At 38.2% G+C, this 27,825-nt stretch overlaps 1 protein-coding gene across 7 annotated transcripts in view; it reads left to right on the top strand.

Moving 5' to 3' along the window:
* The first annotated feature begins 206 nt into the window (after window positions 1-206).
* Window positions 207-27,825, top strand: part of ZRANB3 (zinc finger RANBP2-type containing 3) — a 41,377-nt gene continuing 13,758 nt past the window's right edge. Inside the window, exons 1-6 of one of the 7 annotated variants that reach the window (XM_086898667.1) lie at window positions 301-1,129; window positions 5,456-5,616; window positions 19,046-19,064; window positions 21,717-21,895; window positions 24,299-24,530; window positions 26,250-26,335. In XM_086898667.1, coding sequence (XP_086754793.1) covers window positions 5,465-5,616; window positions 19,046-19,064; window positions 21,717-21,895; window positions 24,299-24,530; window positions 26,250-26,335 — 668 coding nt within the window. In that variant the 5' untranslated portion in view covers window positions 301-1,129; window positions 5,456-5,464. Of the gene's footprint in view, window positions 1,130-5,455; window positions 5,628-19,045; window positions 19,065-21,716; window positions 21,896-24,298; window positions 24,531-26,249; window positions 26,336-27,825 lie in introns of those variants that run through there. The other 6 variants (XM_086898668.1, XM_086898669.1, XM_086898671.1 and 3 more) reach the window with 6 other exon arrangements.

The following is a 27,825-nucleotide window of genomic DNA, read 5'->3' as shown; positions in this document are numbered from 1 at the left end:
ACGAGGGGCGCCGAACCCAGCGCCGAGCGCCGCCCGGGTTCCTCCTGCTGCTGCCGCGGCGGGGAGAGAGGCCCCGCCCCCCGGCCTGCCGCCACCAATGGCTGCGTGGAGCGCTAATGATGGACGGTCGCGCGGACCAATAAACGTAGCGGCTCCCTCCCCCCGGAGCTGCCGCGGAGTGGTGCCGCTCGGCGCTTACGCGAAGCAGAGCCCGCCCGGAAGGCGACGGCCAATGGGAGGGCACGATCGCCTTGACAGACAGCCGTGACCACCAGTAAGCGCGGCGCACCGGTACCGCAAGGCCCGCCCCCTGCGCGCAGCCCATGGCCGCGGGCAGACAGAGCGATCCCGCGGTTGTAGCAGCGCGGGGTCTTAGCGGCCTCCGCTCCCTGGCCCAGCCACTTTCCCTTCAGCTGCGCCTGGGCCGCTCCCCTGCTTCCCAGCGTGTGGTGTACTCTGAGCAGCAGTTCCCCGGTCCCGCTGGGTGCCCTCACTACTGCTCCTGCAGCCGCACGGCGCCCGCACCCTGGCGGGGCAGCCTGGGAGCTGTAGTCGGGGCTTGCCCCCGCAACCTCTCGCCCTCCGGGCCCCTCTCCTCGGCTTTCACCGCTCTTCCCAACCCCGAGCGCCGGCGGCATTGTCCCGTTCAGCCCGGCCCTTAGCGGCATCCTCGCCTTCCTCCGTTCCTAGCCCCGCTTCCCCCTTCCCGCCCCTCCGGCTCCCTCAGCCCGCCCGCTCCAGCGGATCAGGGACCGGCACGAGGCACGGCCGGGCGGGAAGATGATTTTTAACTCGCTCCTGGCGAAGCGGGGCCACGGGCGAGAGGGACGGGGAAGACAGAAAAAAAATAAGGAAAAAGCGGTCCCGGGGCCCAAAAGCGCTTCCCGTCCGTGACCCCTGGTCATGCGTCACTTCCCGGCGGCCGTTCGAGCGCGGAGCCCGCGGCCGTGAGGGGGTGCCCGAGGTGGGATGCGCTCGGGGTCGGTCGCCAGCTGGGGACCAGCTGCCAGGTGACTGCTGTTTGTTCCCAAACCGTGTTTGTGACGGGTTTCACTTCTTGCGGTTGCTCCTGCTGGCCCTTCGCATCGTGCGCTCGGGTACTTCTGCGATTGCAGCTGCAGGGACTTGAGTAAGTAAAATAAAAAACTTGCCCTCAGGCAGGTACTGAGGTGTACGCTTCCCTCCAGCAAGGTACAGCGGCCTGTGTAAAAACTGTTCTGTGCTGAAAAACTGTGTGATGTCCTTTGCTCTGTCTGATTGCTTTCTCTTGTAATGTTCTTTAAAATGCTGGGTTCTGATGGGTAGATTTTCAATTCTTTGTTATCCCACTGGTGGCTCCTCAGAGCAAGAAAGACAAGGAGCTATTGGAGAGGGTCCAGCAGAGATTACAAAAGTGATGAGGGATGTGGAGCGTCCCTCTTAAGAGAAGGAACTGAGAAAACTAGGCTTGTTTAGTTTGGAGAAGAGAAGACTCAAAGGGGATCTCATTAATGCACATCAATATCTCAAAGGTGGGTGCTAAGAAGATGGTGCCAGACTCTTCCCAGTGCTTCCCATCAGCAGGATGAGGAACAATGGCCATAAAATAAAACAGAAGTTCCACCTCAGCACGAGTGAGAACTTCATTACAAAGATGGCAGAGCACTGGAACAGCTACCCAGGGAGCTCGTGGATTTTCCCTCTCTGGAGACATTCCCAAGCCACATGGGTGTGTTCCTGTGTCACCTGCTCCAGGTGACCCTGTCTAGTCAGAGGGTTGCATGGGATGATCTCCAGAGATCCCTTCCAGCCCAAATAATTCTGTGAAATAGCTGATTAATCAATCAACCAAGATGTTCTTAGAGCCTTGAATTCCCTATTAAGTTTTATTGAACACACAGTCATGGAGCAGTTAAGTCCATCATGAGGAAATTTATGAAGCAAAACCCTTAGTGGAAAGACTCATTTGTCTTAGGCTTGTGCTGCTGAGCTGCATTAAAGGGCTATACTTAGTGGCCTGTAAAAATAAGCAGTGGGTTTATATTACGTAATCAGCATGTGTTGACAAACAGCTATTGGAAAACTTAAAGTAGTCCTTGAACTTGTCATCAGCCTTGCACCAAACTTTCCAATAAAGAAACAGCCTCAGAGGTAATATCCTCAACAAGCTAGGTCTCAGTTGCTGCCTCTGGAAGGATAAGGGCCTATAATGAAATGCAGTATTGCAGTAGCAGTGATTAGAAAGAAATTCTATTTTATTATTTGCACTGCCCTTATCCCTCAGTAGCTACTTACTTTTCCAGATCATTTGTGACTGATTGAACATGATAGAAGTTGGAGCAGATTACTTGGAAATACTGCTGATGTTGTTTCTCTCATGTATGAACTGTCTACTTGTTTGAATTTTAAAAAGAAAGGTTTCAGTGCAATTTTTTTATATGGCAGCTTGGTTTTCCTGGAAGTTTGAGAGACTTTCTCAAATGCTTTCCTGGAAATTCTAGTTAGTAAACAAATATGTTTATAAAATTCATTCTGTTTTAATTCAGTTTTGAAAGGTAGTGGGAATTGGACTGCATCAAACAGTTTATAGGTACATTGTTGTAGAACCCTTTCAAAAAACATCATCAGACTGGAAAAATGGGAATCACTTTTACAAAACACATGGTGACTCCCACCAAATAAATTCATTTATCCTGATGTTCATGGGTTCTGCATTTCATAATTTTTTACTGGTTTTTTATGCCCTATGATTGAATCATGATGTAGGTCCATGAATCTTCCTCATCCCTGCTTTTAAAAGCTGGGATCATTTACCACTATCTAGTCCTGAGATACTTAAGCAATTTTAGATTAATAGAAACTGGGGTTAGTAATTCAGCTATTTCATCCCTGATTTCCTTTAAAACACTTGAGTAAATTCTCAAGAGTTTGAGTTTTTTAACTCATGAAACTTGTGCAGGTGAATGAAGTCTCTGAGTGAAAAGCTAGGTCTGCACACAAAATCTTTTGGGTCTATTTTGTCTGAAATAAATGAAGCTCCAGACCTTGTGATCTGGAGATGTGGGAAGGTCGATGTGATCTGTATTACAGCACATTAAGAATGCAGAAAAACACATGGAAAGTTGTAGTTAGAGAATACATGCACTAGTCTTTCTCTCTCCCATTACATCTTCTAAATCTGCAATGGCTGGAACAAAGATACAAATTTGTCTTCTGCTACACTGACAAAATTCTTTTTTAAAACAGACTGTTTTTATTTCTTGACATTACTACAGTGTGTACATAAGTACTCTGTCTGAAAACATACATGACCACCACTGCCACAATCATTGTATATGTTGTTTTAATAGTCACTGTTTACCACATGTGGAGTTCTTTCATTATTCACCTAGTCTGTGATTATTCACCATTCATTTATACAATAATTCACCTAGAGAAAAAAACTAAACAAAAACTTGTACCTATCTGGGAGTTAGTGCTTTCTGTTTTGTTGCTTTCTAAGATCTGCAAAGTCAGTTTTAACCTCATTAATGATTGATGCAGAAACATTTTTCATGGTAGTATTGCTATGTACTGATGACTCATGTGCCTCCTCTAATTCAGATTTATGCTTCTGAAACTGCATGGTTCCTATTCAGTGTTTCAGTAAAAGGATCTTGTCATGATCTCGTTCAACTGAAAGTTAATTATGTTAACATTTCATTCTCATATTGTCACTCACAACAAGCTATGTAGCAAGTTGATCATAAGTACATTATTATCTCTGCATTTATAGAATGGAAAATTATCACAGAAAATGAGTCACAAATTTTCTTTAGAGGTGAGTCTCAGAACTGAGTGTTGAACAGCTTTGTTGGGCCCACCAGTCCTGCAGCATTGTTGAAGCGTGGCTTACAGAAATGTTTAGTTTTTGTTTGTTTGCCAGCAGTCTTGAAGTACCTTACCTTAATCAAGTTTTAAAGGAAAAAAATACTCAGTGGAAAATATTGTGATAGAACTGAAGTAATTATGGTTATTTTCCCAACAGTTAGAATTGAAACATTTGTGTTTGCTCAACTGAGAGCCAAAGCAGGTATTTATTTACTGGAGCTTTATGATTTTTTTCTGGAAAATGCTTGTCTTGGGCACACAGGGGCTTTCCATCTTCTGTTAAGCAAAGCTCTGTGGTGGACGTGAATGAAAGAGCCTCGTGCTCATCAGAGTCCTTGTATCTGCTGCTGAATATTCTAGAGGCCCAAGGTGTGGGAATGTTGTTTCTGTGAAGGTACACCAAAGATTCCACTTAGAAAAATGGGGAAGAAAATTCCCACAGTCAATGCAATGCTTACGTCCTAACTTTTGTGTGTTTATCAGTATTTTAAATTTAAATTCACTATTCTTCCCTCATTGCCCAGCAGAATAGTATGTCAGAATGGTTGTGTTTGAACCCCTTCTCTGTAGAAGTGGTAGTGGAGGCCCAAGAAGGAGTGCCTGGAAGTTCCAGTGTTACCCTATTCAATTCTTCCACGATGAGAATGTCATGGAACTTGCCTGGAGGCTCATCCACAGCATTTTCTTTACATTCCCCTGAATGCCAGATGAGTATCCTGGTAGACATGCCTGTAATTCATCCTGTAACCCAAAAAAACAAGTATTTATTTTCTGTCTGCCTGAATGTCATTAGCCTGGCTGGCAATGCCATTGACAGATCCACCAAAATCTTCATTTTTCTGGAATTCTACAACTGTTTAGTGGATTTTCAGAACATTTGTGTCCTGTTCCCTGTCCTTTTTCTCTCTTCATTGTTGTCAACAGTACTGACAGCTCCTTTTTCTTTTGTCCCAGATGTGACAAATTCCCGGTGTTGTCTATTTGCTATGCTCTCTAGTCCTCTGTTCTTTTCCTTTGTATGTCTCTGATTGTAGACAGTATTAACTGAGAGATTCACAGCAGGGGTCTCAGTGATCCCACACCACATCAGGATAGTGTACACCAGGTTTTGTAGCCAAAGCTTCATAAGCAGAGTTCGATAGGAATACTTTCACCGTGCCCTATAGTTTCACCTGAATCCATCTGCCTGATCTGCCTCTTCACCTGGATTCCATGAGGGTAGAAGGAAGCTGTTGCAAACTGCTGATCATGCTTTCTAATGCTGCTTACATCAACCATTTACATTGTAATAGTAGTAAGCTCGATTTGAATGACAAATAACTTTCATTCATGAATAGGGTATTTGCTAAAATAATTATTTCATAGTGTAAAGGAAGAGACACATGCTGCCCTCTTCATCCTGGAATAGTTAGAATATTTTATGGATACTGAGGTAGTGGACTCTTCCTCCAGCATCTGCACCATTTTATGCCTTCCAGAGAGAATTCTCAAAACTGAGGAAAGTTGTGTAGATATTGATTATTTCAAGATGGAGTACTCTTCCATCAAGCTTTATTCTCTATTCTGCCATGTAGGTAAGATATCTTCTTTCTCTTTTGTTTCCCAGTGGTTCAGCATGGCCAATGCTCTCCAGGAAACACCTTCACTCAAAGCTTCTCAGTTAGAGGATGTTGATGCTAAGCTGTCCTTCCTACCTGAAAGACTGAGAAAGAAGCTGCTTCCTTTTCAGGAAAAGGGCGTCATATTTGCACTTCAGAGAAGTGGCAGGTAAAATTATTGTATTCAACTTACTGTATCACATGCTAAAAGTAATTACTTTAGGTAAGCATTAATTATTTTTTACAAAGGTTATTCAATACCAGAAGTCTTAGGTGAGTTATGTTACAGAAACCTTTCATAAACTGTAAGGTAACATGGTTTAAAATTAGTTTCTTTTTTTTTTTTTCACAGAGGATGAAGAAATGTTTAATAATGCATTATCCAAAAGACAATAGTAGTATCAAAGTTCTCATGTGAAAGGAGGTTGATACCAGTAGGGCCATCATTTTTGTTATGTCAATAAAAAATTCTAAAATAAGTTAATTCACATTTGATTCTTTAGTTCTTAATGGCGTGGTAGAGCTGTTAAGGGAATGACTAACAGATCCTGATGCATCTGTGTGGTTTTCTATTTTAAATTTGGTACAGTTCTGGAGTGTAATCAGGGTGTTCTGGAGCTCACTGAGCTGCAGCAGCAGAACAGGAGAAGCCTTGCAGAGTTCTCAGCCAGTGCAACAGCTGATGGAGTAGGCTCATTCAGACTTAATTCAACAATTAAGTACCTGGTAAATCAAAACATGGTTTATGCAGCAGAGGCTGGAAATACTTTGCTGAGTAAGAGCCTGTTACTGAATTACAAGGTCAAAAAGGAGAGGGGAAAATGGTATTTCCACATTTATAAATTTTAGGAAATCTGGGCAATTGCAGCCTAAAGCTGTGAAACAACTGTATGCTGTTGTTTGGGAAAGGAATGATGTTGGGGAAGTCTGGCACAAATGGAATTACTGTAGCCTGTGTGGGAAAGATGGATGAAATTAGTTCCTGATTATTTCAGCATCTTGCTGAGAAGGAGAGGCTCAGGGCCTAAGGGGTTTGCTTGCTAATGTTGGTGATTATTTTCAGGGGAAAGAAATGTGCATGTTTTCCTCTAAAGGTGAAAAATTGGAAAAGAAATATTTATCAGCAGTTCTTGGAATTATATGGAACTTTTAATAAACTAAAATCTCTGAATTTTTTCACTTTGATTTTGTTCCTTTGCTCAAAACCCTTTAGCACTGATGTCTCAGGGAATGAACATACCATCTGTTTTTTGCTGCTAATTTCAGTGGCAGAACAGAAAGATGAGTCCAGCCCTTCACATGAGAGCCTGAGATTTGATATGCTTTATGCTGAATTGGCATTAATTTCCCTGTGACCACCACCCATATCAAGCACTTTCTTGCTGCACAAATATAATCCACAGTGGATATAATTTTAATAACTAGCTAAGACTTTGATAGAATAGACAGCAAAGCCTGTGTTAGAGCTGAATTTGATAAATCCAAAGCCCTTGGCTGCCATAGAATATGCAATTGAGGTATATATTTGTATATACAAATAGTGAAATAACAGAAGTCATTAAAATTAAAGAAACTACACATTTAATTTGGGTAGGCTAATGGATGTATTTGAAAGTGGCATAATCTTTTGCAGGCTATTGTATAATATAGAGGTTCCTCGGGAAGCAGCTTAACTGTAGGACTAGATAAATTTTTATCAGATGTTTCTTTCTTCTTTTTGTTGAAGTAGTAACAATTGCCTGCAGTAAGTATTCAAAAAGGTTTGGAATACCTAGTCTAATGACTGTCAAGGAGGGAATTTTATTTTTTTCATTAGGGTTATGGGTTTATGTTGTTTTTTTTATTTAAGTCTTTAATTAACATGAGTTTTGCGTAACCCAGTACTGATGGTTTTCATGTGGCATGCATATGAAAAAATGTTCATTATGGTTTCAAGAAATCTCATTGCTTGGCACAGCAAATTCTGTGTAAGAGCTGGGTCACATTGAGGAATTGTGTGCACACTCTCAGCCAGCTTCCAGCTAAAGTAAGTTGTGTTAAGTCAAACTTTCCCAAGGAGTATTTTTTAAATCTGTCCCTTGCTTATGCAGATCTATTTCTCTTTCTCTCCCAAAACAAAGAACAAGAGCCTCTGGTGCTTGTAGCTGAGTTCTCTTATTAGTTTGTCAGCCCTTGCCTCACACAAGTCTTTCCCTTTTGTATACTCCATAATGATTTAAACCTTCTTTCAGTATTCCCAGTGGTATATTTTCAGTAGAAGTATCTTTTCTAGTTTTAAAAAATATGTAAGCATAGAACTTGAAGTGAACAATATGCGCATCTCTGCTCATCTTTCTTCTTCCCCCAGGCTATGCACTCCCTTCACAGCCATCACTTAATCCATGCTTTGCTGTAGTTGTAGGAAACTGGTGTAGAGCAAGTGTTGGCTGAAGACATTCAGTTAATGTCATCTTAGATTAGACAAGCACCCAGCATGAAAATAGATTTATTATTAGAACAAACTCTTTATTTTTTTTTGCATGGAAGGGGCTGGGAGTGAGCTATTAATTCCCTTGTCTGTTCCCAAAGCATAAAATAAATATGCTGTTGTGGTTTGTATTTTTGATTCATTGGTAAATGAATCAAAGGCTTTTCCAGTAGGTGCTCCAAAGGCATTACCTCATCTAACAGAGACTGCCTAACACTTTTCTAGGAAGTGACAATTTTAGATTCAACAGGACAGGGTGGACTTCAACATAAGCTAATATAACTTTTTTCTCACAAACATGCCTTACAGGTAAATAACTGACTGGCTGCTTATTCCTTACTAGAGATTATTCTTCAGAGATGCACTTTGGAATGGCTACCTAGGGATGGATACAATTTATAGTCTTTATTCGTAGCCTCAAACATTAATGTGCAGAAAAGCTGGGTGCACAGAATTTAATTCCATGAAGACTATTTTATTTTGGGGATTCTCTTGCAGTGAAGGTGTGAGTTACTTTTAAAAACAGCAATAAAATTTATTTATTTATTTGTGTGTGCTTTAAACTGTCTCTTAAATAAAAACCAACCAACTTGTCCTCTCCAGGAATGTGACCTGTTAGCAATAGGCTTAGGAAATACCAAGGATTGTTGGCGTCAGATGTGTGTGTGCTGTTGGGAGGTAGAAGTGAGTAATTCTCTGCTCTCTGCTGCTTCTTAGTCATACTTGGACAGATGTGGACAAATCCCCATTTCCTGAGAACTCGGGGTAGAACTGAGGGATTATCAGGTGGCAATGAAGAGGTGGCAGTGTCAAAGCACAATGCTCTGCAAAAAGTGGTGGAAGCTTGGGTAAAACATCCATGGTGAAATATCCCAAGATACATGGGCAAGTGACTCAATAGTGTTAATAAGGATTGTATTCAATCTCATTTGAGCTCATGGCTCTCTTTGAATATTACTCATTTTTACTACTGCTGTTCTCTAATGTCATACTTGGAAAGTCACAGTTCTTTTTACCATGTATTCTTGTTTTATATCCTCTCTTTATGGAAGTGTGTGATGTCTGTCTAGTAATACAAATAATTTGTTCACCTGAATACACTGTAAAAGAGGCATGCTGTTGTTTGAAATTTAGCTCTCATGCTACTGGATATCACTAAATGCTTTATCAAGTTTTGTAATAAAAACTGTCAGCATGTGATTTGCAAGCATCATTATTTAGCATTGCTTGTCTTGTAGATGGTATCTGTAAAAGATGCCTTCAGACACACAGTTATATTTCTTTCTAGGCATGTTGGGAGAACAATTTGTTTAAGCTAGATGCGAAAGAGGACTTAGATATATTTACCACCCATCAAACAAGCTTTTCCATTATAATTGTATGCTCAAACTTTTACTGGGGTAATCTTGTTTCCTCTATAAGTTTGAGAGGTAATACATTAACTTATGTATTCAGGAGCATGTGATTTTTAATTTCTCATACATGCTAATGCTGTTAGACACAGTAAAAAAAGTGACCATGGATGGCAATATCAGGATATGCAGAGTTCAAATCTGCCATTAGGAGCTATCAGTTTTAATGCAAGGGCAATTGTTTTGTTAGGCAGTCCCTATCTGGAGTAAGAAAAAGTTTTATAGTATTTAATTTTTTTTGGATAATGGGCTACAGAGAAACATTATGGCAGTGAAATCATTGGAGAATCGAGTGTGAATGTCTTCTGTTGTAATAATTGAGTTAGTTGCCTGCACTTCAAAACTGTACTTTTTCCCATTGACTGTGTCTCTGATCTCTAGCAAGTTATACGTGAGGACTACATAGTTAATTAAAACAAACTTTTACTTAAAAAACTATCAGTTTTTGTAGAAATTAATTCCCTGTCTCCCATCCACAAAACAGACCAAAAAACCAAAGGTTCAAATCCTAATTTCCTCAAAGTTTATCAACACAGCTGAAAGACTCTTCACTAGAAAGGCACAACATGTACACTCTGCTGAGGGTTTAGCAGTTGGACCACAGAAATAGCAGCTCTTGGGCAGGAAGCAAATAGAAATGTTTGGAATTCCCAGCCACAGCCCTTTGTAGGGCAAGAAATTTCTGATATGTCCTATTTAAATTCTTATGCAAATTTCTACACAAATTTCTTTAACTTTCTAGGATGTATTATCCATTGAGTATTATGAAAGGTATAATTTCCATTTGAGTTGGGTGTCTAAGGGAGTTACAGCTTTAGATTTTGGAAGCTGCTGGAGTAAGAGAAAATATGTTCAGCCCATGCACTCCCTATGCACATTTTAGTTTGTGGTAGAGCAGTAGGCCCTTTTGTCTTACACTTTTCTATAACTATTTTTCATTTTCATTCTTATTTTTGTCACTGTTACAGAGTTTGCTTCTGGGTTTTATATTGTCTATTAATCTTTCTTTCTCCTTCTGTACCATGCAATTGTTGCTTTCTGCCTTGTATTCCCTTTTTAAGTTACCAGAGCTTTTGTTTTACTTTGCTTTTATCTTTACTATTTTTGATCCATGATTACTGATTGATTTGCTCTTTCAGTGCATTTCTGTTCTTCAGTTTCTTATCTTTGATAGTAGCTATGAATAAGAGAATAGATTTGTCTTTCAATTCCATTTTGAAGCACTAAGCCTAGTCGCATGTCTATATATCTCTTACTGTCTATATCTAATTTTTCTGTCCTTTGTTTGAGAGGTCATAGGTTTCTGCAAGTCGATGTTGTGATTAAATGCAAGACCAGCTGCTTTTTACCATTGTCCAATTTTTTTTTCAGAATCAGATGTGTGATTTATAGGAACACTTACAAAAATATTTTACAGGCTACTGTTAAATTTTTCCCAGTCACACTGACTTCAGTAAAAGCCACATTACTTAAATTTGCATGTTAGAAAAAGAAACTACCTTCATATTTGTTATTTTTTAAAAAATATGTCTAGGAATATTTCTTTAAATATTTCATTTTTATTTTAATTCATACTTGGTGGCTTGCATCATCAAGTGCCATCCATAAGCATTTCCATTATTTGTAGAACTTGAGATCAGAGATCAGATTGGGACAAAAATAATCGTAACTTTTTTTAAATTTTTGTTTCTAGTCTCAGTGGTTTGTAGTTAGCCTGAAAGAGCTGTTTGAAAGGCATAAGTCTCTTACCAGAGTAAGAAAGAAATCATCTTTTATTCCAATATATTCAGCAACTCAGATGTCTGAAATTATTACAATTTTGTGATAAATGTGGGTTTTTAAACCTGCATTATAACAGGTGAGCAGTTATCTCCAGTCTTAGAGAACAAAGCACAGAGGTAATCTCTGGGGAACAAGAATGGGATTGCTATTTAGTGAATATGGAGAGGATCAAATAGTTAATACATTTCAGCTCTGAGGGTTGAAGAAAGATTTAATTTTTTTTAAGACATTGGTTTGTAATGATTCAGAGTAGATCTCACATTTGAGAAGTGCCAAGGAAGAGAGGGATGAATAAATGAAGATGCTAGCTCACAGAATGAGGTTCAGATGCAGGAAGTATGAATGAGAGACTGAGCCAAATTCTGCAGAGCTTTCGTAGCCAGGGAAGCTTGTTTGGAAGTGATGCTGGAGGAACTGGGAAGCAATTCAAATAGAACAAAAAATGCATTGTCAGTAAGTGAATCTAGGATATAATTCAGGAGAGGAGCTATGTGGGGTGAAAAAGAAAAAAAGAAGACATAAGAACAGAAAAACCCAATGGTAGAAATACGAGAATTTACCTGGGTTTAAATGTGGACTTGTAGCAGCAGGAATAGAGAAGAAAATGCAGGTTTTAAAAATGGAGGGCACAATTTGTTAGAATGGAAGAGGAGAACCAAGATGTATAAAGACTACAAGTGTAGGTAGTAGGTTGTCAGCAGTGATGGAGGGGAAAGGGGAAATGAATTGGTGTTAGCTGTTTGCAGGGAAGGTTTGCAGTGTGGGAATCCATGATGTGAAGTTGGTGTTTAACCACAGCACGCAGGAGAGGACAAATGTGAGGGAACGGTTCTGAGTGTGAGATAAGTCCCTTTAATGAGAGTGAATAGAGGTAAGCTCTTGAACAAGTATGAGTCACATTCTGACTGACTAAATGCAAGCTGGAAGGAAAGGAAGAACATAGGCACAAGGGAAGACTGCCCCAGATCACCAGGAATGCAGAGTTTATTGGAAAAATAGTGGTAAGTATCTACATTTCATTGAAAGCCAATAGACTGCATACTAAGGAAGGCTTCTACTACTGCTCACAGGTATTTCAGTCATGCAGTTAACAGCAAGATGAACAGTTATCAGCTGCTGAAATTAGTTGAAGTTACTCTGTTTTCTTACATTGAGTCAGCTGCTGAACCCATTTGTCTCTGAAGCCAGTGACTGAATAGATGAGGAGTTTTCACTATCACTGTTGAGTGTCTTCTAGGCTGGAGGTTTTTCTCCCCTAATGGTTCTATTAATATATTCTAAAAGCCTATCGGCGTGTCTGAGCTTAACCTTCAACTTGACCACTGTGTTATGTGTTATTCCACACTTCTTTGCCAGAACTAAAATACCAGAACATGTAGTCTGAGAGTTTTCAAATACTAATAAAATATTTTAGGTGGGTTTTTCAGTCACATGTAGAGGAGTGTTGTCGAAAAGCATAAGACAGCACAATCATTCTCCTCTACTCTCCTTTTCATAATCATTAAAAATGCAGATGTGGCAATTTAGTGCACCTTATGTTAAATCAAAGGTGGTTGGGGTTTTATTACCTAGGGTTTTTTTAAATACCTAGAGTAGTTCAGGAGCAACGGTAAGATTTATCTTACATCTTCTGGAGCGCTATTTTTGATGCAGCACCCTTGATTATTTTTGCAAGGGAGTCAGCTCTCTTTGTTCTAGTTTTAGGACTGTGTGCTGTGATTACTGACACACAAATGTAATGGTTGCTTGCGCAGTTTTATATAAAAATGTTCTAAGTTCAGATTCCTTAAATAACCCTTGGTTAAGATGTTAGTGCTGAAGTGTTGGCTTGTGAGTAGGAGGTAAATTATATGTTGTAGTGTTATATAAAACTGACTCACATGAGTAGGTGAGAATCCCAAGAATATCAGGACACCCACACCAGTGAAAGAAAGACTCGAGCTTCCTCTGTACAACATGTTCCAAAGCCTGCATTAACAAAAAACAGCTTTAATTTGCTTGAGTAGTAACAAAATTTTTCAGTGTTTTAAAAAATGAGGTGCTACTGCTTTGACTGTTTGCCTTGGAAAATGCATTTAAAAGGGCAGGAATTTGTTCTGAAAACTCTACCTGCAGTTCTTAGTGGCTTTTCCTGGATAAATAGCTGCTGAAAAGCAACCAAGAAGTTAAATTATCCCTACAAGTAAGCAACAGATGTATTGGGATTGCTGTACCCTTTTAGTTTTTAGTCTACCGTGTAAGGAAGCACAGCAGTCTAGAGAGGATATTATTGCAAATATTTCTGTAGTTACAAGAAACCTCTAACACCAGCTATTTGACTTGGTAGGATCTTTGGTTGTACAGACGTTAATTCCAGGGTGTTGTTAATCAATATTCATCCAAGAGCAAAATTCAAAATTAGATTCTTTCTCTTTACAAAAATACCTTGCTGCAGTAGGCATAATTAATATAAGAAACTTTAGCTGTATTGTTTGTGTGGTTAATAGTGCTGACATTTCAAAAGGGGTGACCCAAATGTAACCCGGACATGTAGAAATAAAAATTATTTTCATTTAAATGTTTGTTCTTCCCTGAAACTCATTTTATAAAACTGTGCTAGCATTAACCTTCTGATGCAGACTATTTTTGTGTGGCTCTATGACATATGCCACATGAGCTTAGCCTCAGTTTCCTTCTGTTTCTCCAATGAACTCATCTGCATAAAATTTTGAAGATCTGCTTGTCCTTCTGCTTTGCGAAGCTGATTCCAATCTTCTTGACATCAACACAACCAGGAACTCTTTCTGTGTTTTTTTAGGTTTGAAAAGTTATTATTTCTGTCCTTTCAGAGGCAGAGCTTTCCTGATGGAGCTTTCAGAGGGCTCTATCAGGAGTTTTGGGTTTCTTTATTAGCTTCTTCACTTGTTATTTTTTTTTTTTCCTTCAGGTTTCTCTCCAAGGTTTGCTGTAGTAAGCATGTGTAAATTCACACTTGCCTGGTGCTTGATACTATTGCAAGTTATCAAGTACCAAGCCTATTCTAATAGTGCTAAAAGTCTGGTTCTGGGGTTGCCTCATCCAGCTTTGGGTGGTCCCTTCAACTTTGGGATTCTCTACATCCAGAAGAAAGCTGGGGTTTGTGTACAAGCCTGAGATGCTTACATTTGTTCTCTTCAGTGAACTGCAGTAAGCAGTAAGGACGTGTGTGCACCTGAGGTGCACCAGAACAACAGACCTTGCTCTCTGCAGGCATGTTCACTCACCAGGGTACATCCTTACTCAAAGCTCTTTGTGTTTGCTTGTTAAAACAAGATGTAATTTTATTTTCAGGCTAATACACCTCAAAATGCCAGGGCTGTTACAGTCTAGTGGAGGCCCAAACTATGGTTCTCTTCTATTTCTGAAAGATCCTACTGTGTCCGAAGGCCATTGCTAACCCTAAATTGCAGAAGGGTTATGAATAGTAGCAAGGTTCTAGCAGCATGTGTAGTGCATCCCAATGAGATTCTGCTGCTTTCTGCTAGGGAAAAAATAGCAGATTTCTTTGATGAATGGACTGAGATTCAAACACAAGCCACAGGATTTGCTCTGAAGAAGGGGAACATTTAAAGATTAAGTGTGAAAGAATTAAAAAGAATTTGCCATTGACTAGTGCTTTTTTGCATGGTTGGACTTTGCTGCTGAGAGTAAGTGCAACTGAGACATCTCAAATGATTTTTTTCCCTGCTTTTCTGAAACTTTTGACCATGTGGGCTGAGCTTATAACAGGATATGAATTTGCGTATCATAGCTCTGATTTATATTCTTGGATAGAGCTATTATTAAGGTGTCATATGAACAGATGGGATATGAATGATGAAGCTCAGATTGGGTAACTACCAGTTGAGAGGAAATGACTAATTGAACTTCAGAGAACAAGAAGTCTGTCTTCTTGCAGTCAAAATATGTGAAACAAAAATACGTATTTGTCCCTTCAATGTAGCTGAAGATCTGTTTCTTCTGCTTTTGACAGCATGGAACCTTTATGTCCATGTTGGCAGCTTGTCTGACTGCAATAATATAGAACATACTGAAGTTTGTTTTAAATAGAGGCTGCATATTTTTAAGATTATGTAAAGTATTGCTTTTTAGCAGCTTAGTGCAACTAACTATTAGATATCTTGTTAAGTTCTGTGTGATGTGGGCTATAAAGACGGGGAAGTTCTTTACACTTCACATCTAATTGTTGTGATTATGAACTGGAGACATTTCATGATTTTCCTCTCCTCTATAAGCTGTTTTTTATTGCCCTAGAATCCAGTGAAAAAAATTTGCGCTTCTTATCTTTTGTAACAACATTAAGCAAACATCTTTAGGATTCTTATTTTAAAACTGTGAAAGCTACACAGATGAATGCTTAAAAATGCATTAGGTCATAAAATAAATTCAGTATCCTCCTTTTCCACTTAGATTAGTTTTATTAACTTCTACCTGTATCATAAACTCAACCTTGTGTGTCATATCAAAATTTTATCGGATGTGAGTGTCAATAATGTTAATTAATTGGCATAAATTAGCAATTTAAAAACTGTAGCACTTCAGGAATTTGAGTCTGAGTAGTGTGGATCCAAGCAGTGATTCATGTCACTAACTGTATAATCACAGAGGACTTTACACATTCAGATAACTAACTGGAGCTTTAAAAGCAATTTAGTGCACTTGATTGATCTCAATCTGTGATGTGTCTGGTCGAATTTTAAATGCTGAAAAATGGATGGATTGCAAGTACAGTAAGAAAACCCCAAAGAAAATGACAAAGCAATTTCATCACTGGGCAGGAGAAAGGAGTGAATACTTAGTAGGAAAATACCACCAGAGATATCCAGCTTTAAGCATAGGGGTGTTTCTGTGGCTCTGTTTCTGTTGGGACTGCAGAAATGAAGATGAGACGCTGTTGATCATTTAATGTAACCTCTGTTTGCAGAGTTATTATGGGTAAAGTGATGGCAGCTACTTTGTATGTTCCTTCATTTAAGGAACATCAGGAACATTTGTATGTTCCTTCAGCAACAAAATGATGAATTTCTGTAAATATTTTAAGTCATCAACTTTGCTGCTGCTATGTAAGAAGCTTAACTTAAGGACATATTCAGTGGAAGTTAATAGACATGAAAACAGGAGGTACTCCATATAGGACTGTCTTGGTTTGAAAAGACAAGTGTCTGCTAAGGAAGGCAGGAACCTTACTTGAAATGGAAAAATGTAACCCCCCCCCAATTATTATAATGTTGAAATTAAGGGGGTCTCAGGCAAAGATGTGGGAATAGGAATAATAGTTCTTTACTAGGAAAATTAAAATAAAAATGCAGTAGTACAAAAAAAAACAACACTGAGAGTCAGAATGCAACCCTGTTGGTCAGGGTGTTGGTAGCAGTTTGATTAAATGGTGGCTGCAGTTCTCCTGGAGTGTCAGATGTGATTCTGTTGAAGCAATGATCCTGTAGAAGGGTGTAGCTTTCCTCTGAAGGTCTGGTGGTGTAGATGGGTGCTGTTTTCCTCTGGGAATGCAGTGGGGAAAGGCTGACTGCAGTGTTCTGAGTCTCTGATTGTATCTGGGTAGGAATGCTTGGCACCTCCCCTGGGTGGAGCATCTGACAATGGCATGATGGAATTTTATCAGTCATGCAGTGAGACTCAGTGGCCCATTAACAGAAGAGATCCCCCTGGAGTTATGAGGGATGGGTGATGGAAGAGATAAAGAATACAGCCATACCTGGTTTTAACAGCTGGTAATAGAATACAGACTTTTGGTTACATCTTGCATTGCAATCCGAGACAAGCACCAAAGATTTTATGAGTACAGTCTGAAAATGAGTGCAAAAAGAAAAACAGAACAATTTCTTATTCATCAGCAGATAAAGTCATCAATGTTTAAGTGGCTACATTTCACTCTAATGAAGAAATCTAGCTTTATGGAAAATGTGTTCCTGTGTTTGACATACTTTTAAAGTTGGTGGTTTTTTATTTGCTATTCAGCTTCTAATTATCAGAGACATTTGTAAATCACTCTGAATTTCTTCATTTTTGCTTGTTAGCCTGAAAGAAGGAGCATCCAAATAGTTCACCTATGCCAAAGAATAGTGCAATAGGATCATATCCATTCTCACTTTTTCTGTTTGTCTGAACTGGTGTAATTAACATTTCATTATTTATGCAATTCTACTAAAATTGAAATTGATTTGCTGAGAAATACTGTATTTATCAGCAGAAGTTGGCAAGGAATATTTTTATTCCTGTCTTCTTTACACATTTTCTTGCTACCAGATGCAACTTGGTTATTGCTATATTTGTACTTCAGCTCGATATTCTTACAATAAATAATCTGTATTGTTGAAGAAGATCTGTGTTTTTTTCCTTGAGCTGTCTCTGTTCTGTAGCTGTTAGTTGTAGTCCTACTCATTTGCTGCATTTGTGTAAGGAGTACTACTGCAACAGTAGGTTATTGTGCATTCCAATTGATTTCAGGCCTCAAACTGTTTTTTAAAAACATGATTAATGTACTGAAAGCAGTTGGCCTCAAAGAATCTGCAAAAAAGAAAGACTTGTTTTGTAAACTTCAGTTCAAGCAATTAACAATGAGTATTGAATGGGAAAAAAAAAATCAGTCTGAGCAAAACCCGACATTATTTTTAAATTAGAATTGTGTGTTAGCTGTCTGCAAATAAACATCTTTGCCCAGCTGCAAATCACAGACATTATGGCCACTCAATCATGAGTTTCCACTAAAAATAATTCTTTTCCTGCCTTTTATTTCCTTTGTAAATCTGTGCAGACTTGGGGGCTTTGTTTTGTTATATTTTCTTCCTTTGTTTTCTTTGCTTCATCCCTAACAGCTGGTGGGGGAAAGTTGCAAAGCTATTTCAGATAGATAGCTTGTTGCTTATAAAAAATGAAGCTGTATAAGAATTAATTTTGAATTAATTTTTTACGTCAGTTGAAAGAAACTGCAGAAATTAGTAGACATTGGAATTCACACTGGCAGGCAGAGTGAGCAAACAGCAATATACTGCAGTTCTGAAAATATCAAACATTTTATCCTTTTTTGGCCAGCTACACTAACTTCAGAGTAGTTACTGCTAAAGCAGTTCTGTATTACTTGAAAAGATTTTTCTGGATAAAAAAATACAGAATACTTATATCTTGTGTTAAATTTTGTTAAAGACACTAAGACCTAGAGGATTTTCCACAATTTTTCATGGAACACTATATTTGAGTTACATGGTGCAACAGGTTCATACAGAATTCTGAAAAGTTAAAATACCTTTAAGAAATTCACGTCAAAGATGGCACTTAAATGTTTACAAAATGTAAGTATGCTGAACAGAATTTATTATTTATGAATGGGGACTCAGAGTTGTCATTGTCTTTACACACAGTGGAATTGCCAAGTGACTCCAAAATGGGCAAAAAATCAAATTCATTTTCTAATACTTTAGCTGGTACAATTGGTGGGGGAGAGGGAGTGTCTGCTTCTCTTTCAAAACAAATGTGACAGCTGTGGAAAGCACATTTTAAAAACCAATCTGACATAAATAATCCTTAGTCATGAAGCAGGGAAAACATTGCTGGTTCTGAAAGACAAAAGAAAATTGAAGATACACTTCTTGCCTTGGAAGTGTCTCTTACAATTACAATTAATCTATCCCTTGACCTAAGCAGAAATTCAGTTTTGCAATTGCAAGTTCTGCAGTAATCCCAGCAAACTGAATAAACATTTTTAGAATAATTGTTGTGCTTATTTTCAGTTCATATCAAATTCACTTTCTATAGGTGATATCTGGAGGAATGAAGTCACCTTTTTTCCTTTCATTGGTTCTGTAAATCCAGAATTTATAAGAAACAATTCATAAGTATTGGTTTTATGTGTTATATTTAGTATTAATTTCTGCTTTTTCCCCCTGTTTTTGTTTCTTATTTAGGTGTATGATTGCTGATGAGGTAAGTGATGTTCTTGTTCCTCTTAACACTGTTTTTTCTGGTGTTCATGCACTTTGTGCAGATGTAACTTTTTTTTGAGAGGTGTGGGCAGAAAGGCTGGTAATGAAAGAATCCTAATTCCTGTGATAGTCAGCAGATATCCTGAAAATACCCGAGTGAAGGAAAAATTGAAATCTGACATAAGTTTAAAAGAATCCTTGAGAAAATTTAAAAGGTTAGTTTTAATTGTAGGTTAAATCTCCTGTACTGTTAGATTTTAAAAACACTGACTCAGTTAATTTCTTTTAAAGTTCTTTATAATTTCATAGGTAGCTATTTTTAATGCATTGTTAGACGTTCCTGGCCCAAAGAGATTTTTAACAGATATGGTTTCCAAAAATGAATTTTTTAAAGTGCACTAATTAAGTAGTAATAGTAGAATTCATTGTGTCCATACAAGAAAATATATGTTGTATTCCATATTAGGGAAATCTGAGTCCAGCATTTCTTCCCATGGATAAAACATTTTTGTAATAATGTTCTTGATATGTTGTCAGTATAAAACCTTTCAAGAAGAGAATTGCTGTAGTCTCACAATTCTAGTTTGGGTTTTCTTGACACACTAGGAGGGAGGGGGAGATGGATTATTGGGACTTAAGCATCTCTTCATACTACAAAAATCTCATTACATCTGGAGATAAACTACCCTGGCATAGAATGCAAAATATCTGAGAGCTGTAGAGAATACAGAAGTAGTTAGGGGAAGAGAAAAGGGACGCTTGGGAAAAATCAAAATATCAGCAGTAGCTGTTTTTTTATTAAAACAGTTTATTTTCCTTCTTGAACTAGAAAGTGAGCTGTGTATAATTGTGTTAGCAATAAAAAGTCCTGGAAGATACTTTTATTTGAAATACAAAGGTTTTGTATTTCATACTGACAATAGGCGTGGCACTGGAGGGGGAGTGCAGTGATGTGTATTCTGTGCTTTCTGACCTATCTCTAAATAAGAAGATATTGGTAAAATTAAATATCAGTATTGTGAGCTTGTATGTAAAAAGAAATTATGGAGGAAGACTCAAGATCAGAGAATTACTGTACATATCCCTGGGTTGTGTAACTATGTGAGGATTAAAGTAAGATAAACACTGGGTTTATTTTTTGAAAGGTGATCTACAAGTATGTTTCCATTTTTTCTCAGGGTGGGCACAGACAAAATTTTCCCCCGAAAATTGTCAGTGTCATACATTTCCATGCTGGAGAAAGAAGGGTTTCTATCAAAACCCATGACCATAATATTTTCTCCAGTTTTTCTAATCTCTCACGTTCTGTCCTAGCCTGCTGATCAGCTCCATGGGATCTGCATCCAGCCCAGGGTGTGCTGATGCCAAGATCCCTGCTTTTATTCCGTATTCATTTCAATTCAGTGCCTGGATTATCACCAGGGACTGCACAGCCTGAGTTAGGGACACAGCCATGGCAGCAAACTAAAAATGAATGTTATTTTGTTGGGTTGTTTCCTTTTTTCACTTGAATTTGTTCTCAGATGACCTAAGAACTGGTGACACAAGGGGATCTTGCAGGAAAATTTTAATGAAAACCTGGAAATTTTGAATGAAAACTGAGTATCACAGTAGCTGGCCTATTATTTTCTTTCTAGTAATAGTAGAAAAATTCATTGTGTTCTTTTGTACTTGGGAAATCTCTTCATTATATCATTACATCAGTCCATTTAGATTCAGTACTGGAGATGTAAGTTGTTGTTTTATGTCTCATTGCTGTGAGTAGTTAGATAGCAGCAAATCCACCCAAATACCCACTGGACTCCTTGGAAAACCTGCACAGAACATTTTAAGGCCTGTCTCTGCTTTGATGTTTCACAGGAGTTGGGAACTATCTCTTGCCATATGAACAAGCAGAGAAAATAGCTGCATTCTTTGATAAAATCTATGTGAGGGGTTGATATTTTTTAAACACAGCCCTAAATTCTGAATTTTATAGTCATCTGTTGCCATGATTATTCACCTATGGGAGTGTTCTCACCTTGAAAATATGAAGCAAGTATTTTCCTATTAAATATAAATGTGTTTGTTGAATCTTCCCCTTGTCTGTACATCTGAATTCTCACTATCTGGGCTTTCTTGTCTGTGTTAGGCCAAAGAGAAACCATCAGCTCTGATGAATCAGAGCAGTAGTTTCTTTTTGTTGACCCACTTGGCCAAACCCAGAGCTCTTCCCACAGGTGTTTGTTCTTCACTTGCCTATGCAATTGAGGACAAAGTTGTTAGAAGGCACCTATATTTTTCTTTCATTTGCATAGTCTTTTAAAAATGTTGTTGGTAGTTTAACAAGTTAAAGAATTTGATCTTTTTAGTCTCTCCTAGTAAGACCCTGAACTGAAAATCTGAGATGAATGGAAATGCTACTTCTGACTTTGATGGCCTACCCAGATATAATACATTTATTAATCCATTTAACCAGAAAAATCTTGTTTCATGAAAGATGATCCGTGGTAACAAAGTGATAATTAAATACATGCTATATAAGTAGCTCTTTGACTGGGTTTCCTTTATTTGGTTCTGTCTTTGCAAATTCTTTTGGGCTCTTCTGAATGGAATATACTTTCTGAGCAGAGACTTCTGGTTTTAATGTTGTTCTTTTCTTCTCTTTTACCAGATGGGGCTAGGAAAAACAATTCAAGCAATTGCCATTTCATATTACTATAAAAATGAATGGCCTCTGTTAATTGTAGTGCCTTCTTCTCTGAGATACCCATGGGTGGATGAGATGGAGAAGTGGATTCCAGAACTCTCTCCAGATGACATTAGCATCATTCAGAACAAAACTGATATTGGGTGAGTACAGTTTGTTATTTTTCTCTAGAAAGGCATGCTCACCACCTCCTGCTCAAGCAGGACCACCCTCTGGGCTATCAGATACATCCTCTGTGGAATCAGCCACTCCTCCCAGTTTTCTGGTTTTGTATTATAGTAGTTACTCATTTTCTTTGAAGTTGAGGGATCTGCTTATTGCAAAGTAGCAAATGCTTGTCTGCTGAAAATTAGATTACTTCAGTGTGTCTCAGATTGAACATACACAGTTATTTCTCAACTCTGATGAATTCATTAGCTTCTGTAAAACATTTTTGGGAGATCTTCTGGCGTACATTACAAAATAAGGAAGTAATTACTGTTAGAATTCCATTTAGCATGCTGAGAAAATTTGTAAGTTCGAATAAGTAATCCCTAAATAACTGAAAAGGTCATCATGACCTACACTTTCTATCTTTAGATTTAATAGCATGAATTCATCAGAGAGGCTATGTCTTGGGTGTTATTAGAATAACTCTCCTAGTATCCTGAATTGCAAGGTATGTTTTTTGTATGCTTCACTGTAAATGACTTGGTTGATTTTATGGTAATGTTTAGATGTTGTAAAACTTCGGTGTGAGGGAGACTGATCTTCATGTTTTCTGGGAATATCAAGAAATGACTTGACTGCCAAGATGTGCTGCTTGGAACCTTTTTGGTAACTACAGTAATACAACTGAAAATGCATTTTGAAAGCTTCATCAAAGGGTAATTCCTACTGATAGTCAAAATTTAAGTTCATCACAGGAATATGGAAACTGAAATCAGTTTTTTTTTTTTAAATGTATTTATCTAAAAGACACTCAGTGTTTATAGTGCTGGATGCAGAAAGGGGAAATGTGGACTAAGGAAAATGAAGGGAAAATTAAACAGCAAATGGAATTCTGATCTTTTAATATTTTTTAAAGGAGTAGACCTTCCTTATTTTTATTCAAAAATAAGGAAAGATGAAAATTTGTGTTTCTGCTCTTTTAACTCCCAGGAGGCTTCCTAGCTATAAGGGAGGTTGTTGTTGGACTAACTAGTATTTTAACATTAAAAAGTGTTTCTTGCATTTGTAAGAAAATGCAAAAATACAGCTGCCAAACTTGGTTTAGCATTTTGTTAAATTCTGCTTCCATATGTTAAGCTTTTATTTTGCTCAGTTTAATACTTTGCTTTACTTCAAAACTTTGAGAACTAAATTTACTGCTTGAGTGCTAACTTCTTGATTAAAACAGGTTAAAACAAACCTAGGCATCGTTTTAGGTTTGTAATTTCTGGCCAAATTTGAATATGGAAGTTTCTTGAATAAATTGATTCCACTAAAATAAATAAGTTTATTTGCAATTTTTTTTAATGTACCCTTCAGAGAGGGTAAGGGAGATTTGTGCAACTTACCTGGTTGCTACATTTATCTGTACAGCGACAGCCAGAGTCTGCAGTGCCCACAGAGCCAGCACTCAAACCACTGTGCTTTCCATATCCAGGAGTGTGAATGTGTAGCTGCATCTACTTACTTCCTCTGAAATCCTCAAGGAAACTTCAGCTTGCTTGGTTTCTTGATCTCTTGCTACTGAAGAACAAACAGAACTGATGCCACCAGAACAGTGGTGTCTGACAGATGGATAGACCAGCTATGACCCTCACCCTGGTGACTTGTGTGTCTAACAGCTTTGAGTGTTGTGCTGCTCCTGAAGGGCCACAGTGCTCCCTAGTGATTTTAAAATCAATTCATGCCTTAGTCCTGTATACATCTTGAAATTTGTTATAAAATGTTCATTTTCAATTAAACACTAATTTTTCATCTTGTGCCACATTGACTCCCTGCTTCCAGGTTTTTTTGTTTTGTTCTTATTATGTTTGACCAAAAAAGCTGGGTAACAGCTCTGACAGGAATGTTTTTTCCAGGTGGTGAGGTTCAGCCCAATCTGTACTTTCACAGTGCCCAAATACTCAGGGACAGTCTGCTTAATCCTCTCAGGCTGCTGGTGAGGGGACTCTTTGTACCCAGAGCAGAAGAAAGCTTGCACAGAGACCTTATTACTTCAGGTGTTTGGAAGCTCATTAAGATCTTGACTTGTGTGTAACTTTTTGTCCACAAAGTGGATTTTTCCAATGGGATGCCCTCAGAAAGGAGCACAGGGTGAAGCAATGCATCTAGATAAATGAAATTCCTTCGAAATGCAATGTGTGTCTTCTGAAAATGGTTATGAAATGTGTGTGGTTGGTAAGTGTGAGATGTTTTAAACACCAAAAGCTGTTGCTGTTAGCCTGACAGCCCACGTGTCAATCAATCCTAAAGGAGACATACATATCTTCTGAGATTATTTTTTTATAATCTCTCTGCTATATTAATTGTCCTACAATGAAAATTTACTAAGAAAACTTGTGGATTTTCTCTTTCAGGGGAATATCAACAAGCAAAGTAACAATTCTGGGGTATGGGCTGTTAACATCTGATGCACAGACTTTGGTAGACGCTTTGTACAGGCAGAACTTTAAGGTGGTTGTGATTGATGAGTCGCACTTTATGAAATCCAGAAATGCCACCCGTAGCAAGATTTTACTGCCAATTGTGCAGAAAGCTCTCAGAGCTATTCTCCTTACTGGAACTCCTGCTCTAGGAAGACCTGAAGAGGTATTTGATGTGTTGTGTTTTATTTGTTTTGGCTTTGGTTTTGTTTGGGTTTTTTTTTTAAGGATGGTATCAATAATAAATGAAAAGTTTTGTAGTTTCATTGAATATATTCAATTACATGCATTATGATATCAAAAGGTCCACGGGCTGCATCAGGAAGAACAAGTATAAGAAACTAAACCAATGCCTTTTTGAGTTGATTTACAAACTTGTTTCAAGCTTGTGCACAGGTGACTTGTGACAGTGTTTCTTGTAAGAAATTAATCTTGCATGTTACAGACTGATTGTTGGGTGAAATAGAAAATAAGGAGCCGAAGCAGAAAACTGCTTGTTTCTCCTGGGTAGGGGATTCTTTGGTAGACAGGATCTTGTATTAAATTTTCTACTTCATAATCTGACAAAGAAAACCCTTAGTTTTTCTAGTCTTTTGGGTATTCCTAATGTTCACTTAAGTGGAACAAAACACAGACTCTGCTTGTTGCATCTCCAGAGTGACAAATTTTCCTTCTAAGGAAGGTCAGCTTATGGAATTAAGGAGGAGCAGAGAGGTAACAAAAACCCTCTTGGGTTTTTTACTGAACCCAGGACAACCGCCTTTATTTATCAAATGAAGGGGCAAATGGAATATAAGAGCTGATTTGTATTCAGGGAACTTAAAAGAGTTATATAAATAATACTTTATGCTTCAGAATTCCTCGCTGTATAAATAGAACCTATGCCAAGACCCTTAATAAATTTAATTTGTTTGAAGAGGTGAAAACTCGAGGAAGATACCTGTCGTATGGAAAATGGCTTGGGTATATCATGCGTACTTCCCTAGAAAGGGTGGATAGTTACTGAGACTTCCTGTACAAAGACATTGCAACCAGCCCTGGATGAACTGAAGTTAGAAAGTGTTATACCATTATATTGTGCATGGATACTGAGACAAATATCACTGTTAAAGGTCTTTAAAGGAAATTCCAGACAAGCTGTCCTTGACCACAGCAATGGGATCAAAATTCATGACCAAATGGAAAATAATTTAAGAATTATACAGAAGTGATATTAACAGTGATATTAACAGAAGTGGTACTGCTGTTCTTCAGTGGCTTACAAGGCAGAGTATAAAAAGCATTATATGTCTTCAATCAGTTTCATGTCATAAGCAGAATCTTTGTATGAAGTCCTTAAATGTATAGAAAATTATCTCAGAAGCCAGGAAGCTTTGACTGTAAAGCAAGATTCTTCCTGGTTAAGGTAATCTAAACTGGTATTTACCTCCTGCTACTCAGCAGGGGAGAAAGCTGTGAAATTTCTGGTCTGTATTGATATTGTCTATTTTTTGAAGTAAAACTTGAGTAGCTTTTCCTATATTTTAGGAAGCAGACCACTGAACCTTTGCAGAAGCCCACGTACCTGGCAAATGATAAAAACTGTATTTTTAGAAATAACTTCATCTCATCCATGTTTTCTTGTTCAATGTGAATCTCTTCCAAGCTGTCCGTGCTGTTACAGTGGTCTGAGTGCTCTGTTTTTTGGGGGCTTCCCACAACTGTCCTCTCTGAAGACTCCTGTATCCTGTGGAATTTCTTTTGCATGCAGGCCAAGCATGTGGTTTTTGTGCAAATATTAAATGTAAACTTAGAACTGGAATCATATATTGATTATTTCTGATTAGTCTTACATTCACAGGCAATTTTTATTTTTTTCACTGTTGCTATTTTACTTTTTATATAGCTCTTCATGCAGATTGAGGCACTGTTTCCAGGAAGGTTCGGAACTTGGAGTGAATATGCTAAAAAATACTGTGATGCTCGTGTCAGGTATTACTGCCCTTGCTTATTTATATTCTTACGAGTATCTTTGATTTTTCTTGTCATGCCAAGTGAGAGAATCAGTAGGTAGTACCTCTACTGCTCTATCACATCATCTTGCTTTGAAACTCAGGGTCAGCCACAGTCTCCTCCATCAAAGATCATTGGGAAAAGGATGACACTGGTTAAATTAATTAATTAACACTGATGAAGTTTGACATAAAGTTGAAGCATTCTGTTAAGTAACGTTATTTATACATTTACTGCTGTTAGTAAGAGCTGTGGAGGTTTTACCTTCAGAACTGGAGTTTTTGACTCTCAGTCTTAAGCTCATGGTCATGTAATAATTTAGTTCTCTCTTTATTATGGGAACCAGGTTTTTTGCTACCTGACCACATTTGGGTGGGGAAAAATGTCCAGTACTTGTCTCTATATGTCACAGGCTGGCTGTCTTAGCTAAAAATTTCATATCTACAGCTTTGCATGTATTCAGAATAACAGATTTTTGTCAGCTAAATTGGCTAGCATTTAGATTCAATTTTTACAATAATAATTGCATGGTTTCATTTTCATTAAACTTGTTTTTCTCCCTCCATCATATGTACTTTATCAGTATTTAACTTCAAATAACATGGAAGATCACTGTCTAATTTTCAGACAGAGAAATGCTATTTTTTCCATGGTGTTTTGACTGAATGCATCTGTAATTTTCACACCACAAGTGTGCGTGGGTACAGCATGGTTAGCTACTCAATCATAGATGATTATCTTATTTTTGGAATACCATAAATGTAATAAAAATCAAGTTCAGGGTTTGGCAAGCTTTCAATGAATAACTTTTTCTTCGTGACTTGGCTGGAACAAAACATCCTGTGGTAATAAATTTGATAGGATTATTTTATGCATCACTTCCTGTGAAAATATAGGAGGTTTTTCCTTAGGTATCCATAGACACCTGTTTTAAAGATGAAATCCAAACTATTTCTGTGAGGTTTAGCCTGCCATTTCTGTCATATCCCTGATGCTGAGGGTGGAGGAAGGAGGCCGTTTTGGGGACAGACATATAAATAGACCAAGGAAGGGATATGAGCAAAAGATGTTGCTGTCTTCCATCTGTGCCATTCCCACTTCACCAGTGCAAAAGTGGTTCCCTCAGCCCCTTTCCCAAATGATTATATTCAGTTAATTAGAACACTGTTGATAAAATCAGTAAGTCTTAAAAATCTCTAAATTATTGTGGGGGTTTTGTGGCTGTTTGTTTGGTCTCGTAATAAAAATTGTGTGCTTGTAACACACTCTTCTGGCCCTGGAAAGTGTTACCTGGGCTTTTCTCCAAATCTCATGTTCATTATTTTATTGTCCCCTGGCGATGCTGACAGAAAAGCTGCTGTTCCTGCTGCAACACTTCCTCAAACACAGCAAGGCAAGGAAAGAATAAGGAAGACTGAGTTAATAAATTCTTTCTTTCCAGCCTTTAGCTTCTTAATGTTAAACCTTCC

Source organism: Cyanistes caeruleus, chromosome 7 (assembly GCF_971803275.1).
Source record: "Cyanistes caeruleus chromosome 7, bCyaCae1.hap1.1, whole genome shotgun sequence".
NCBI classification, from domain to species: domain Eukaryota; kingdom Metazoa; phylum Chordata; class Aves; order Passeriformes; family Paridae; genus Cyanistes; species Cyanistes caeruleus.
This window is presented reverse-complemented; position numbering and strand designations above follow the sequence as displayed.